This window comes from Strix aluco, chromosome 5 (assembly GCF_031877795.1).
Source record: "Strix aluco isolate bStrAlu1 chromosome 5, bStrAlu1.hap1, whole genome shotgun sequence".
NCBI lineage: Eukaryota > Metazoa > Chordata > Aves > Strigiformes > Strigidae > Strix > Strix aluco.
Window position 1 is genome coordinate 31796478 of NC_133935.1, and position 16226 is coordinate 31812703.

General features: G+C 40.5%; 1 protein-coding gene across 22 annotated transcripts in view; it reads left to right on the top strand.

The window, feature by feature from the left end:
* TNRC6B (trinucleotide repeat containing adaptor 6B) overlaps window positions 1-16178 on the top strand; it is a 149207-nt gene extending 133029 nt beyond the window's left edge. For all 22 annotated transcript variants that reach the window (XM_074826726.1, XM_074826719.1, XM_074826708.1 and 19 more), the window contains 2 exons: window positions 1052-1191; window positions 2171-16178. In XM_074826726.1, coding sequence (XP_074682827.1) covers window positions 1052-1191; window positions 2171-2561 — 531 coding nt within the window. In that variant the 3' untranslated portion in view covers window positions 2562-16178. The remainder of the gene's footprint in view (window positions 1-1051; window positions 1192-2170) is intronic.
* The last annotated feature ends 48 nt before the right edge of the window (window positions 16179-16226 follow it).

Here is a 16226-nt window from a genome sequence, read left to right on the forward strand (position 1 = left end):
TGGGAAAACCTGCCAACATAAGGTTAGTGACAGTGTAAGAAACTCAATGAGATGGGGAAGACTGGACTCAAGCTACAAGTGAGCAGGAAAAATCATAGAATTATAGAATTGTTTGGGTTGGAAGGGACCTTAAACATCATCTAGTTCCAACCCCCTGCCATGGGCAGGGACACCTTCCACTAGACCAGGTTGCTCAAAGCCCCGTCCAGCCTGGCCTTGAACACTTCCAGGGAGGGGGCATCCACAGCCTCTCTGGGCAACCTGTTCCAGTGTCTCACCACCCTCACAGTAAAGCATTTCTTATATCTAATCTTAAGTCTACCCTCTGTCAGTTTAAAACTGTTACCCCTCATCCTATCACTAGACTCTTTGATAAAGAGTCCCTCCCCATCTTTCCTGTAGCCCCCTTTAAGTACTGGCAGGCCACTATAGGGTCTCCCCAGAGCCTTCTTTTTTGCAGGCTGAACAACCCCAACTCTCAGCCTGTTCTCATAAGGGAGGTGCTCCAGCCCCCTGATCATCTTCATGGGCCTCCTCTGGACCTGCTTGAGCAGGTCCATGTCCTTCTTACGCTGGCAGCCCCAGTAGTCCAGGTGGGGTCTTACGAGAGTGGAGCAGAGGAGGAGAATCCCCTCCCTCAACCTGCTGGCCACACTTCTCTTGATGCAGCCCAGGATACGGTTGGCTTTTTGGGCTGCAACCACACATTGATGGCTCATAGCCAGTTTCTATCCACTACTACTCCCAAGTCCTCCTTCTTAGGGCTGCTCTCAATCCACTCTTTGCCCAGCCTATATTTGTGCTTAGGGTTGCCTTGACCCATGTGCAGATAAGTCAGATTATTCCATAAAGCAAAGCTATTCTAATTGTGGGAAGTCAAGGCTTGCTGATTCTGTTTTAAAATTAAATTCTGTCACCTTTGCTTACTTCCCACTGTTTTCATTTCCTTTCTGAGGGCAGATTATCTTTTAATTACTGACATGAAGTTAGGATTGAAGTACATTTGGAGAAATTGTTAAACATCTGTTTTATCCTGGCTGTTCTTCCTCAGATCGATGGGTCAACCTTGAGGACGATCTGCATGCAGCATGGCCCACTGCTGACATTCCATCTGAACTTGACCCAGGGCACCGCCCTTATCCGATATAACACCAAACAGGAGGCGGCCAAGGCCCAGACTGCACTGCACATGTAAGCAATCCCCATGTCCGTTCTTTGTTACTGCATTAGTCATGAAAACAAAACGTCTGTCCAGTGCCATGATTTGGAAACTCATTTCAAATATCATGGTTGGAAGGGAATCTCTCATTCATTAGCAGAGGAAGAAGAGAAACAAAGATGCCTTCTGTTTGTGTTACTTTAATTGCTGGCACAAACTGGCACATACGGCACTAAGAAAGTGCAAACAGGGTGGAATTGTGACCAGTATGCACCTTGCTGTACAATTTTTGCCATTTTATAAAAGCTTGTGAATTGTTTCAGATACAAATCATTCTTATATGTGTAACCCAAATGTGTGGGAATCTGCTGTAGTTTTGAGATATACCTGAAATAGTTTAGTTGAAAAGCTGAATATCTTGTTTCCAGTTCATAAGCTTTTTGGAACGGACTGTGTGTCTGGTGTATTTTGAAAATGTGAGAGGTTTTGAGACAAAAATGGGGGGAGGGTGGAGGGGGATATCCATGTAAGGAGGGGAATGTAAGCCCTTAAACTCAGTGACAACTTTTGAGCTATACTAACCTTAACCTGAATTTCACAGGCTTTTAACTTGTTCTTCCTCTGTTTTGTTTGAAACATGGCATATGTGCATTTACCGTTTTAGTTACACTGTATGGGCACTTCTATTGTTCTTGGTGTTAATGTTCAGGACCTTAGTTTAAATTTAGAAAGGTTTTGTTGCAGGCATAGTAACTGCATGTTGGGGGCGACAGGGTTGGTTGGTTGGTTTGTTTTGTTGGAGTTTTTTCCCCTTATAATATTGAGGTTCTTGTGCTTTGAGTCAGTTTCACTGTCGAGAACAGCTGAAGTTTTCTGTGCTTGCTCCATTGTGGCAAGCTGATATCTCCTTTGGTTTAGGCACCTAATAGTGTTGTTTCCATGCCTTCTGAATCCTTTGCCCTTACTTTCCAGCTCTAATATTTTTTTTCTTCCATGCACCTTGTCTTCTAGGTGTGTGTTGGGAAACACTACCATCCTGGCTGAGTTTGCCACAGATGAAGAGGTTAGTCGCTTTCTGGCACAAGCTCAGCCCCCTACACCTGCAGCAACCCCAAGTGCACCCACAGCAGGCTGGCAATCCCTGGAGACAGGACAGAACCAGACAGATCCAGTTGGACCTGCTTTGAATCTCTTTGGTGGGTCAACAGGGCTTGGGCAGTGGAGCAGTGGTGGCGGTGGCGGCAGCAGTGGGGGTGATCTCACTGGCGCTTCGTTGTGGGGTCCCCCAAACTATTCTTCAAGCTTGTGGGGGGTCCCAAGCGTAGAGGATCCACACAGAATGGGCAGCCCTGCTCCCTTACTACCTGGAGACCTTCTGGGAGGAGGGTCGGATTCAATCTGAACTTAGAACTTTCAACTCTGACCTCGTGACCTTTTTTGGAACAGCAGCAGCACTAACTTGACCTTTTCGTTTTTTTCAACTTGCAATAAATACATTTATAAAAGGAAAAAAGAAAACGGAGAGAGAAAAAAAGGTGGGTCATTGACAGACTGTCTGAGCACATAGTTGCCTCCCTTATATAACTTCAGTTTTTTCGTTTGGAATATGAATCCAAAAAGAGAACATATCACTCTTGAAATACTTGAATCATGAACGCCAACTTAGAAAGACAATGTGAAGCAAGTACACATACCATTTAAATTTAAACACAAAAAATTAAAAAAATTAGTTTCTAGTTTTTCACTTTTTCATGTTATACGGAAGTTGTTGCTAAGAAACATATATACTGAAAAAATAGCTTTTTAACTTTGTTTGCACTGGGTGTGTTTCCGTCCTTAGGTCTACCATGTTGGGTTGGGGTAGGGGAGGGGTTCAAAAGGAAAAAAATGGGGAGGGGGGAGGGGAAGACTTGACGGAGCCTCACTTTAAAAACAAAAAAATTAAAAAAGAAAAAATTAAAAAACCCACAAAAAAAAAAGAAAAAAAAACACAAAACAAAACAAAAAAACCAACACTTTGTGATTGGCTGGTTGATAAGTACCAGTGTGTTCTGGCACATGTAACTGCCCACGTGTGCTTGTTTCTGTGTGAGTGCGTGTGCACATGTTCGTGTGTGTGCATTTTTTTCTCTCTATATATATAATCTTGAAACGCTGCATTGCTGATGGTCTACGGGCTGGCTGGCCATCTGCATGTCTTGATTCTGAAAACAAGACAAGCATGGTGGAGTCCCTGAGGCTGAAGCAGAATCCAGTTGGGCTGGATGAAAATTTGTCAGTAGGGTTTTTTAAATTCCTTTTAGCAGGGTGCTATCTCGAGTCTGCGAATCATATTGAGTGGGTAGTTGCTTCCTAGACCTTGTTCTAACCCTGTGGTAGAGCAGAACACTGCCATATCCAAAGGATTTGGTGAGAGGGGAGCCAATGTTGTCTTTTGAGTAGCAGTGTATTTATTTATTTATGTCTGCATGTGGGGGTTTTGTACTGGGTGAACCCTAGAATGTTTGTTATATAATGCAAGCCATTTTTTTTCTTCCAACAAGGGGAAAAGGGGAGGAAAGAAGACATTGCCATTTTTTGTGCGGCTAAGGCAAATGTTCTCTTCAGTCTCTCTCAAGATTCAGTACCTTTTAAAAAAAGATGAGTGTTTCTTTTCTCCCCCAAACCTATAAATAGGCACCCACATTCGTTGTTGAAGAATCCATCAAAAGCTTGAAAGTCCAGCCCAACCAGATTAGCCTTTTAATTGATTTACTGCTTGTATTAAAACTGACAGAAAATAAATCGTGTCAGCAAATTGCTGGCCGGCCTGCCTCATCTCCTGAAAGCACATGCAGCTAACTCCTTTCCTCGTCCTTCATGGTGAGCGTTACCTGTGCCAGGCCTTGGTGTGTTACAGCGCCAGACCATCACTGACAGAAACGTTTACTTACGAATGTTCTTAAACCAGTGTGTACTTCAAACGTTTCCTTTTGTTTCTCTGTGTTGTGTTTTTTCCTGTGTATGTGGTTTTGCTTAGGGAGGTATATAACTAGCAAAGACTTTTTTTTAAAAAAAAGTATTGCACCTTTTTGTTTTTTGTTTTTACTTTTTCTGTACTGTTGCTTTTTAATTTCTGTATTTAAGGAAAGGTTTGGCGTTTTTTTAGCAGCAGTGTAGTAGTACTCTGGGCAGGATAGGGGTGACCTGTAATCCACAGTGATAGCCAGTGTGTGCGTGCATGTGTGCGCTGGGAACAAAACTTCTAAGACCTGTTGTGAAAAGAGTTGTAGCAGACTTGAAGGAACATCCCTTGACACAAAGCAGGAAGTCTTTCAGGGGGGTGGGGCCGGGAGAGGAGGGAGGAGAGATGCCGGTACTTTTTCAGTAAGTGCTAGGACTTCCATGTGGTGTTGTCTAGCCGTTATACTGTCTAACAAAGTGCCGACATTCTGTACCAGCACATACCTGTCCATTCCAGCCCTCAGTGGTAGCAGCGCTTGGGCTTTATTAGCTGGGGGGTAGGATAGGGGAGTCTCTTTATTCAGCGTTTTCATTGAAGGATACAACAATGTCTCATACATTTAACTCTAAGCATGGGTTGGGTGGGGAGAAGCAAAACCAGATTCAAGTAATGTAGGGGTATGTGTGTGTGTGTGTGCGTGCGCGCATGCATGTTGTATGTATGCCTGTGTGCTGGGGGTGGGAGGGAAGGGCTAGGGAGTTGCGTGGCTTTTTTTAATTCGCCCTTTCTATGTAAACCCAATGTCACAAGGAAGACTGACTGAGGGAAATGCTGCATATATATACACATGCCTGTAGATTTGTATGCAAACTGTTACGTGACAAAAAGTATGAGTAGGTTTGTATTTGTTTAGTAAACTGGAGTGTGCAGCATACTCTGGCCCCTTCTGAGTATACTTTTCTATCATGTCTCCTTCATCCATCCCACCATGCACAAAGAAACAAAATGCTCTCTTCCAACTCCTGTTAGCTAGTGCCCCTCGCATGCACACATCCATAAAGCTTTGTTTCTGCTAGTCTCTGCTCGAAGACCAGTTGTGTTCAGACACGAAGAGCAGGTTCTTAAAAGTCCTGTGCCAGCAGTACTTCCTAGTGAATCACCTTTGGCCTGAGTAAGCCAGTATCCGTTCTGTCACATGATTTGCTATACATGCTGGTTCATTGCTGTGTTCCACCCTCACTTCTCTCTCCCAACCTGCCCTAAGGTCCCTTTTCCTGCACTTTGGGCTAGTTGAGTTCATTGCGATACTACGGTGAAAGCCGGGTGCTAGAGCCCCTCTTGTTTACAAGACATAATGAGGGATTTGAAATATTTAAAAAGAAAAGCTAAATTGTTCTTCCATTGTAAGCTTAAAGGGAAAAAAATTAAAACGTACAAAAAAAAAAAAAGACCAAAAAGTGCATATATATATTTTAGATGAAGACTAACTCTGGGAGCATTTAACAGTGTTTTTGTTTTTATTTTAACATTTTATTTTCCTGCTTTAAATTTGCAAGCATTCTCAGGAATTCTAGGGTAGGAAGCCAGTTTTTTGAAGATGGTTTATTTAACCTTATCTTATCCTAGATAGATGGCTGTTTCTTGTTGATAAACTTTTACAAGTTCCTGAATCTTCAAAATGTTTGAAAGTTTTTACTTTAAAATAAAAATGCTAAAAAAAAAAATAAAAAGAAAAAGAAAAAAAGAAAAAATCTCCAAATGTTACTGTCAAGCAGGGGATCAAGAATTTTAAAGACTGTATAAATTAAAATACATTAAGAAAACTTCTCAATATCAGCAACAGGAATTCTTTTTAATCTTAAACAAGTTGTGGGAGAAGAAGGGTTATCATTTATAGAGCTTTGTTACTCATGCAGACATGTGTACAGTTGCATGGAAAAGAGAAGTGTGTGAATGGAAATCTATTGCTTTGTTCCCTCTCAATTGAAACTAAATGAAAATACTCTTCCAAGCACCTTTTTAAAAGCGAAGTGAAACTATAAACCTAATTGAAATGCAGTATAGTTTAACTGAAAGAGTCCTCAGTTAGGAGGACTAGCAGGAAATAAGTGATGGTGCTTCTTTAAACCACTTTCTTTAGAAAACCAGTGCTGACAATGTCCAGTAATGAAGTGGTTTTGTTATCCTGCCTTTTTCAGTACAGAAGAAGGAGGGAATATGGAAAAACTCCAGTAAGATGTACATTAGAAATCAGCTTTCCTGTTTTCAGCTATTTGGTCAGTTTATTCCCCACTTGGAGATTTGCTGCTTGCTTTTCTTCACCCACCCCACCTCCCAGTCTTTCTGTTTTGTTTTATATGAGGGAAATACCTGTTAAACTCTTCTGTTCACCCTATTGCTGCTGGCTGTTAGGGTCAAGGCTGAAGTCTTGAACTTCAGAATTCGGTGTTGGGATGGCCAACTTTTTGTCTCCCAGCTCTAAGGGTCAGGGGCTTACTCCGCCTGAACTGGCTAGGCTCAAACCACAAAAACCGCGCTAGTGCCTTTTTACATGCACCCACATGCCCTACAGTAGGGGAAGGGAGGGAAGATGAGGCAAAGTGAGGCAGTATAGCCACTTCATGGAAATAATGTACCCGTTCTTAAGGAAAAAGAGCATGCTGCATAAGCATGTTGTGCAATGAGTTACATAACAGTAGTTGAGAACTTTTTATAATTAAATCAGATGCCAAATTCCTGTCCTTTTCATATCAGTTGCCCAGTGTTTTCATGTTGTGCTGCATGTACACACCTGAGTGTATACCTGTGTGTTGAAAATAATGCATCAATAATAATAATATTGCGCTTTAAAAAAAAAAATCCTGTCATAGTCCAGTAGAAGGAGGGTTTATTTAGGGAGTTTGGGATTTTATTTTATATTTTTATTTTACAGAGAGAATTTCTGAGTGCTTTGCTAGAGGCTGTGTTTTATCAAATCAGCAGTGTCCTAAAAGAGGAAGTCATAGGATTTAGTCAAAAAGAGCCCAGGAGCTTGACAGTCACTTGGAAGCAGCACTGACTGCTGAAGGGTTGGCAGTCTGGAGCTTCAGCAGTCTGCTGGGTCCAAAGCTATTGTAGTACAACAGTCTGCTCCTTTCTCTAAACGTGCAGGCCTGCATACATTGGTGACTGTCTACTCGGTGGTAGTTTTCCTAAATTGTTAAAGCAACATTAATCTTACTGTTTTTCAACTACACTTGACAGGTCTGTTCCTCTCCAGATTGTATGTAGCTAATCATGATGTTGCTAGTATGGATTAGTCATGGCACTCCCACCCATTGCAAGTGATTTCTGAGCATTGTGCTAACCAGATATATCTTCTGGGGACAACCATGGCTGAACGTTGTAAATACTCTGCTACCATTTGAGCTCATAACAGCAAAAAGCAGGAATTGATGTTAAGGTACTTCTGGGCTTTTACAAAACTGTTCCAGGGAGTGAATCAGTGGCAGCATCTAGTTTTGTCTATTGACAAAGAAGGTAGGGAAGAGAGGCTGAGGAAAGCACGGCTTGGAATAGACTATGAACATCTCTTTCCAGATAAAAATCCATCATAATATCTTTCACTGAAAAACACTTTTTACTTTCTCAAGTGACAAGCAGAAGTCTTTTTATAATTTTGTTCTTATTTTAGGTTCTCCAGGTTATACAGTTTAAACATATACATACTTCACAGGTAGTTTCGGTATTCCTGTTTTTTTCCTGGTTTTGAATCCATCAGTGCTTAATTCATTTAATAAAACAAAACATCTTAGCAGTCTTCTAAGCAAGTATCCGTTTGTTACCAGCCACTTTGCTTACCCCACTCTGCAGTGTGTATCAAGCTGGGAGTTTTTTAATATGTTTGAGAATTCTTTGCACCATTTGAATATTTCATTTTAGCAGTGAAACAAAGTCTAGCAAGAAAAAAAAAAGTGGGGTACAGCTCAGAAACCTGTGTTGAGACCTCTGACATTTACTTTGGAAAGCAGTTTTAGTACCGTGTACTTTGGAAGACATGCTATCTTTTCCCAGTGTTTTTGTGCTTTTACCTGGACACTTGCCCAGCAGCCTTGAAAGTAGGTTTTTTGCTGGTTTGGGGTTTTTTTTCCAATCACAGGGTGCCAGGTTTTTCTCACAAGTTTTTTTTATTTTGCTTCATGTTAAGTGGCTTGTGTAATGAACAAGAATATTAAGCCAAGTGTGGTTTCCCTCTGCAATATAAACAGATTGTTTTCAACAAACTGGCTGGGATAATCACCTCAAAGATTACATAACAATTGAATCTTTATATTAAGTTGGCCTCTTTTTTCTTTTTGCCATGAAATTTCTAAACATTTATTCCTTAGAACTTTCCTTTCTTCCTAAAAATGCTGCCACATCTTCCGCTGTGTCTTAGTAGTGCATCCAAACAGTACTGTAGGGCTTTTTTGTTTGGTTGGTTTTTTTGCTTCATTCTCTACTACGTTTACCTCTTAAGCCTAATTTTGTTTGCGTATTTTTTCCTGTTTACTTTAAGAGGAGTACTGTTTCCATATCTGAGATACCCAAATTTGTCAAAGTCTGGTCCAGGAAATCAGGAGTGATCCTCATGTGAATTAGTCCCACTGACCTTAAATGAGTGAGTACTGCTCTGATAAGGGCTCTTTGTGTAAGTAAACCTTAGCTGGATCAGGGCCAAGGTAGCAGATGAGGACCTGTTGTATTTCCAGTGCAACAAGTATCTGTGCATATATCACGTTCACTGTAAATCACGTGACCTTAGTATCCAGATTTCTCAAGTGGATTGAAATGCTGGTTTTGTGGTGGACAGTTAGCATCTCAGGGTATGAGTCCTGATTAAGAAGTAGTTTTTTCTTTCTAAAGAGGTAAGGTTCCACTAGCAGAAGCCGCTTTCTTATCTGTAAATATGCATGCATGTATTTGCGGGCAGGAAAGTAATGCCAAGAAAATGTAAGTTGAAATGAACTCTAAAAAAAAAATAAATTAAACTAATGCTGTTGAAGTGCAACTTTGGTCCTGAGTCTGAAACAACATATGCAGAATCTGTTGGTTTGTCTAAATTGATTTTGCACAAAATACCATTTCAGTTCTCTAGTTTATTTTCTGCTCTTTTGCAATATTAGGAACCGATACTGTTAGTTAGATCGTATCAGTCGTTCCTGTGGTGATCAAAATACAGATGTTTAAAACCCAAACTCTCTTCCTTTTCTTTCACCTCCAGTACTAGTCTTCTACCTGTGGCAGAAGGATGTTAACAGTAATGGGGAGAAATATGTAAAGTTTCCCAGTGTAGACAGAGCTGAGTTTCCCTGTTGTCCTGAATTCACATCCAAACCTAAAACGCAAAGCAAAAATCATGCTGGAGCAGAGCTGTTGGTTGGGCTAAATGACAGGAGCCTAACTGGAGATTTTTAGCAGCCTTGCTAGTTCATGTCCCTCACAATGTTTTGCATAAGTGTCCCATCACTGTAAATACCAGTGTTGCTGAATTTTACCAAAGTTCCCCTGCAGTAGGTAATAGGAAACAGGTCCGTTTTGTAGTGACTCACCAAGCAGAGCTTTGTCTACAGTAGAATTCAAGGGTCTGTCTACATTGCTGTTAAAACTGAGTCAGGGTCCTGTTTAAAATATAGCTCTCTATTTTGTGGTGTTATGTGAGACTTTAAAGTTTGTGATGTAGTAACTATAGCTTCTAATCCTTATATGAAAAGTGATTTAAGGTTTCATCTGTGCTACAAAAAGCGCCACAGCTCCTGATGGTTTGGAGCCTATTTTTAAAACTATTGTCAGGCCAAGATAAGCTGCAGCTTCATCTGTGGCACGCAGCAGACAATGTCCGTTTGCATCCACGGTTTGCGTGCCTGTTGCTTTTCATCGAGCTATGCAGGGAAGTTTTTCTCTAAAAGTCTCCCAGAATCCTGTGCTATATAAGCAAGCTTCTAGCAAATCAAGTGCCCTCTGCGAAGAGCCGTTTTTGCCCTGTATGTGTGACAGTTGGGACTGATGACATTCAGCAGTGTTAGGGCTCCTGTTAACTTTGTAGTGAGAAAAGGAGTTTTTGACTTGATTGACAGCCTTTCTGTAAATGAATACAGAGCACTCCAGGGGAAAAGGAAAGAGAAAAAAAAAAAAAAAAAAAAGAAGAATGCATTGTGCCAGCCAGCGTTAAGTATATTTGCATCAAACATTCTTGACTGTGGTGGGCAGAGGCGAAGAAAAGAGACTGGAGAAGTTTGCATGGATGCACAATACAAGGAGGCAGTGCTTAGCAAGAAATGTTTCCTTGAGCACTAAATGCCTCCTCTTGGGTATTAGTGTGTGTTGTTGCATTCACAGAACTAACTTCCTAATTTTTTTTAATCTGTTTGGGTTTTTTTTAATTGAGACAAAGTGGAAGCTTCTTCTGTTTCAGATGAAACACAACCATAAGTGAACATTTTCTTCATCATTTACTGTTGAGCAGTAAGAGCAGGTTGCACAGCTTGTTAGAATAGCTATTTTAGTAACATGGTTATGATATGTGCTTTCTTTCCCCTCCCTCTCCCTGCCAGATACGGCTTACCCTTTCTATATAAGGCGCTGTGTGGGTTTTTTTGTTTTGTTTTGGGAATGTGTGGAGAAGAAGCTAAATGAAGTGAAAATGCAAGCCAAGGTAGAACAGCCTTACTTTAGGGGGTAGCCTTACAACAGAGCTTTATAGTGAGTGTGCTGTATTCCAAAATATGTAAGCCAAAAACAAAAAAAGCATTCATTTATGCAAAAAAAAATTTTAAAAAGAGGTGTTGGAAGACTTCTTTAATACGTACCTTCTAAAGGTAGAGTAAGGTCTCACCAAGTGATACGTTATTGTGATACTTCTTGCTGGGTCAGTAGGGATGGGTTGGGGTATAAGCGCTTAACATTTTCCTCCTATGTTTTTACAAGCAGTAAGTTAAATGTGGTATTTATGAATGTGCCTTTGTGAGTATAGTGACTGTCTAATTGAGGCGACCACTTGGGCTGGAGGGGAGACAATGGTCAATTTATTCTTTCAAGAGGTCAGACATCGAGATTGCAGCCCACTGGTCCCTTTTGACAAGCAGCATATTTGGGCTGGTCTCTACACTGCACAATACGTATTCATATGTGGTAGAGATCGGGGTGGGGGGTGCAAAGGGATGTCGTGTGATGCACAGAAGCTGTTGATAGTTTTAGGCTAGTCTGCCATTGCAGGTTGAGTTTGTATATGTATTATGTGGCTTCTCTTTATGTTTGTGTGCATGAGTGTGAGTGTGTGTGGCTTTATTTTTTGTAAGCACTGGAGAGTTGAAACAGTGATGTTTGAGACAAATTTATACATGTAGAGAAGATGATGTTTTGTAGCTTCTGTTAAATAGTGGGTGCAGGCACACTTTTACCCTCTCTGTCGGTGTCCTGATAAGAAAACAGGAAAAATTTTTTTTTTCAACCCTTCAACTTCCAGCACACTTAATGTTGCCATTTAAATGAACAGGGTATTACACAAGAAAAAAAAGAGTTTTTGAAATGGTGAGGTAGAAGTGTTTAAAAGGAAAAAAAATCTGAAGTAATTTTTTGTTTCTTTGAAGCTGTTTGTAGCTAAACATGGGAATCTGCAGTGTCTCCTTCCATTTGGTTTTTTTCCTAATAATTCACCTCTTCGTCCCACCCAAAACATGAGGTGTACAAGATCAAGAGCTGTCACTGTAGCTCTTCATAATTCCCACCCTGAAAAGAAACTCCAGTGGGATCCCTCAGCTCTATTCAGGAAGACAAAGAGGAGAGACTCTGCAGTTTTCTTTGCTTCGCTCTCATTCCTCTCTAATGGCCTTGAAATGTATTATTATGCAAATGTGAATTTTGATACTGAACTTAAGAAGAGGTTGTTCGTTCTTTTTTCAAAAAAAAGGTCCCATATGTGGTCAGCATTGCTTCTTTATTTTGTAAGTGAATTGTAAACTATGCATTCTGCAAAAGGGGTGTAGGGGACAAAGATAGCTTTGCTCAACTGTTTAGGAGTTTCTGTGTCCATGGTATATCCATTATAGTTTGGGGAAGTGGGGAGGTGATAACTTTGAAATAAAAAGGAGTTGATAAGAACCTCTCTTTCTCGGAAGTTGGCCAGGAGGTAACTGGGCAGAGATTTGGAAAACTAATGTTGACTGCAAAACAAAAGCAGCTCTAAACCTTATGCAGGATTGTGAATTCTAGCTGTGCAGTGTTAACCCAGGGCCAATAGGGTGAACGGGACACCAGCTCTACCTGGGAAATCATCTACCGCCTCCTGTGTTCTGGCCCTTGTCAAGCTCAGGAAACACAGTGTCATAGGCACTGGTTTTTTGGATATACTACTTATTTTCTATTCTGGCAGTCCTTGCGCTCTTCCAGGAGAATTGGAACACAGATGGTCCTTCCTATCTACACTTTTTTCTCCCTAAGATTTTCTTTGCTGCTGTTTCTGGCACAGCTCATACAGTAACAGCACAGATATGGACAAGATGGTAGAGGTAGTACTTAACTTTCTAGTGTTGATCAAAGCACGACTATGTGAACTGTGTTTTTTCAACATCAGCAGCCACCAGTGCTTTCTTGTCTGGTGTTACTGCTGGTGACTTGGCATTAATGTTGGCAGTGTGTGAAATTTTAGGGAATGTAGACTGATGTGTAGACAAGGCCCTCTATTGAAAAGAATTGATCCTTTTTTACTATAAGGTGGTATCATAATGGTCATAAAAAAGGATTCACTTCCTCACATCTCCAAAATGCAGTCATTGTGAATTACATGTGTTCCTTAAAGCTTGCTGAGCTTTCAGGAGCAGTCTCCTCAGAAAAATGTAAATATCACTACCCTCTTCGTCATCTTCATAGGGACCCTTTGACTTGACTTTTTCCTTTGTCCATGGTGTACCGTGGTACCTGCATTATCCTTGGCATTATCTTAGATGTAATGTCATAAACTGAGAGATTATCCTGCCTGTATTCAGTGTTTTCATGCAGCAATTATATTTTTGTTGACGTTCACAGTACTGTAATAAGTAAAAGACTTGATGATCACGCTCGCATCTGTGCCTGCCTTGCAGATGTGATCTTATCAGGGTTCCACTCTGTCAGATTGCCTTTAAAAAAAAGAAAAGGAAAAGGAAAAAAAAAAAACCTGAAGTTTAAACTCACAAAAATACCTCGTGGTACATTTCCCTTTCTGATGTAACCTTTTAAATATTACCTTTTCTTCTAAACTTAATGGGCTTTTATTTCCATCTGTTATCTCCTTTCTAAAAAGATGTTTGAACTAGTGGTTTTGAGCACAGGACCAGAAGCCTGGAACTCCTGAATTTTAACATCGGCCCTTACTGTTCCCTTGCCTTGGGCAAGTCATTTAACTACTTTGCCTTTGTTTTTTCGTCAGTAAAGCGGGGGTGATAATAATACTTACCTACCTCACAGGGCTTTTGTGAGGATCAACTAGTAAATGTTTGTAAAGTGCTTTAAAGATAAAAGCATGATAGAAGTGTTGTGAGATTTTCACAGCAAGATTGCTCATTCTTTGTTATGTTGTTTGCTTGTGTGGAGGGAGATAACCTTATTTTTAATGATTAAAGCCATCAGACACTCATCCTAAACAACAAGTTGATGGAGATTCAGTTACTCATACTCCTCCTCTGTCTTTATGCCAGTTTCCTTCTCCTACTCTAGTTATGACAGTGTTGCTACAGGTGACATGTCTCTAGTTGTACTTTTAGATAAGCTTCAGACTTGACTGAAGTACTTTGAGCTTGCTGCTTCTTTCACCAGATCACTGAATTGGAGTCAGATAGTGTATTTTTCCCTGCCTCTAAGTAGCGTTTTTGGTAATGTCATCCTGCAGGTGGACACATCTTTTCCTGCCATCAGGAAGGGGAGATGGTGGTGTATAGTTCCAGAGAGGGGACTGTAGTATGAAGAACCTTGCCACTTTATGCTGCTGCTCCAGGGATGAAGGGCAGAGTGGCTTTCTGTTTCCTTCCCTGAATTAATTTCAGTGTTTTACCAGTCACACTTCAAATGCAGTGTCTCTTCTTGTCCACGATATACAGAAGCCATCACCTTCCAATAAAACGTAGGAACAGAGGGAATGATAGTAGATGCTGCTTGTGTATATATGCCTTACAGCTCTCCTAGAATGTCTCTGGGAGGGTGGTGGGGGAAGAGGTCTTTTGGGTAAATCCCACAGCTGTCAGGGAACCTCTGCTACTTTCTCCCCTCTCCAATCACATGGTCGCTGTTTATTCTTTCTTGGATGTGCGTCTCAGGGATGTGCATATGAGCCCATGGCTTTTGGAATTTGGCCTTTGAAATATCAAGAATATGGTTTCTGTACCTGAAACCTTTGTATCTGATGCTCCCTGGTCCTCTGTCCTGCATTGCTCCCCGTGGCCTTAGGAACATCTCTCTACTGTTGCCATACGCCACCCTGTCCATCTCATGCTAGTGCTCAAGGTGAAGCGTATACAGTGATTCTGCAGAGAAAGAAGCTGAAATGATGCATGTGCACCTGTGGGTTTTACACACGTGTATCTTGGATTTCTGCCACATCCTGTCTAAAACACGCAGAATATCTGATGCACAGTGCTTTTTCTTTCTCATCTGGAAAGCAGAACAAACAGCTGTATGACTGCTGATGGTAATTCTGTAATGTTTACTTTGAATTAAATGCCTAAGTATTTCCCCAAAGAACCAAAAAACCCCACCTTCTAACAAAAGTAACCAAATGTAATCTTTCTAGGGGCGGGGGGAGGGGAGGAAGGAAAGCAGTGATGGGGGAGTGTTCTGATCTATTTTTCATCTCCACCACTTGGATGGAGATATGAAATGCTGCTTTGAGTTCCACAAACATAAGGGATTATGTTTACAAAGGTAAATGCCTTCTACCTGTTCAGGAAACTGGCTAATGGTGGGCATCAGATGTTTGGCGAGTTTCTCTTCATTGCAAACAAGTAATGAGAGAAGGGTGTGTCTGGAAGAGGAATGGAGAAATAGATTCATTTCATCTAGTCTTCTTGGTAAAATAATGCCACCTTCCTCTCTCCTTACAAAATGGAGCGAGGAGGTTGCAGACCAGAAAATCAGCGATGTCCAAAATGGCTGGATTAGAAAAGGCAGCTTTTCTACTTTGCACATAAATAGGTAACAGGAAGGTACAGCTAAAGTCTTCTTGCCTGAAACACTGTCCCCCAAAAGCAGATATGGTAATAATAAAAATAGTGGCTGTGTGTATATTGATGCTATTTGCAAGTTACCTATAAGTGTTTATTTTTTCTTATACTTGAAATGGCTTCCTTTACTAAAACTCTTACCATAGTTCTGGTTTCTCCCCTCCTCCTCTAGTGTGCAGTAAAGAAAGATACAGGACAAATGGGGAGAATGTAGAGGAGATCACACAATGTCTTGCATATCCAGATTTTATCTTAATTTCCATCCCCTGTGCTCACCGATGTTTGAACTTCCTAAGGGTTTTCCATGGACACAGAAACTCAGCACTTTAGAAGGTGCTCTTGTATGGCTGGCTGCCCCCTTCTCCTCCTTTTCTATATTTTTATTTTACTTTTAGTATAGTGGTACTTAAAATCACTGGTTCACTTAAAAAGAAAAAACCAACAATAAAATGTTTAAACTCTACTAATGTACAAATAAGCTGAAATGTTGCATTTTATGTGTATTTTTGCCATAGCAGGTACTGTATTTCTCATGCTGGATTTAGGGGAAAAAAAAAAAAAAAAAGGAAAAAAAAGAAAAAAGAAAAAAACAAAAGGGTGATGTTTTATTGGAGTGTGACAAGTTAAGAGTAATAAGGAATTAAGTCGTCGTCATTTCATTGAAACAGAGATGGTGTAATACTTATATAAGTTTTCTGAAGGTTTTTTTTGGGCTTTTAAACAGCTTTTTTGTTTTTATTTTATTTTTATTTTTTGAAAGATATGATTGTATTATGTGCAACTCAGTTGCTTACATTATAACTACAAAATATTTTTGGGTTCCTGGAAAAAAAGAAAAAGACTAATAAATGTGTTTGGCTGCTAAGCATTTACTACTCGTGGTTTCTGCACGTTTATTCTGCCAGCCGTGTAT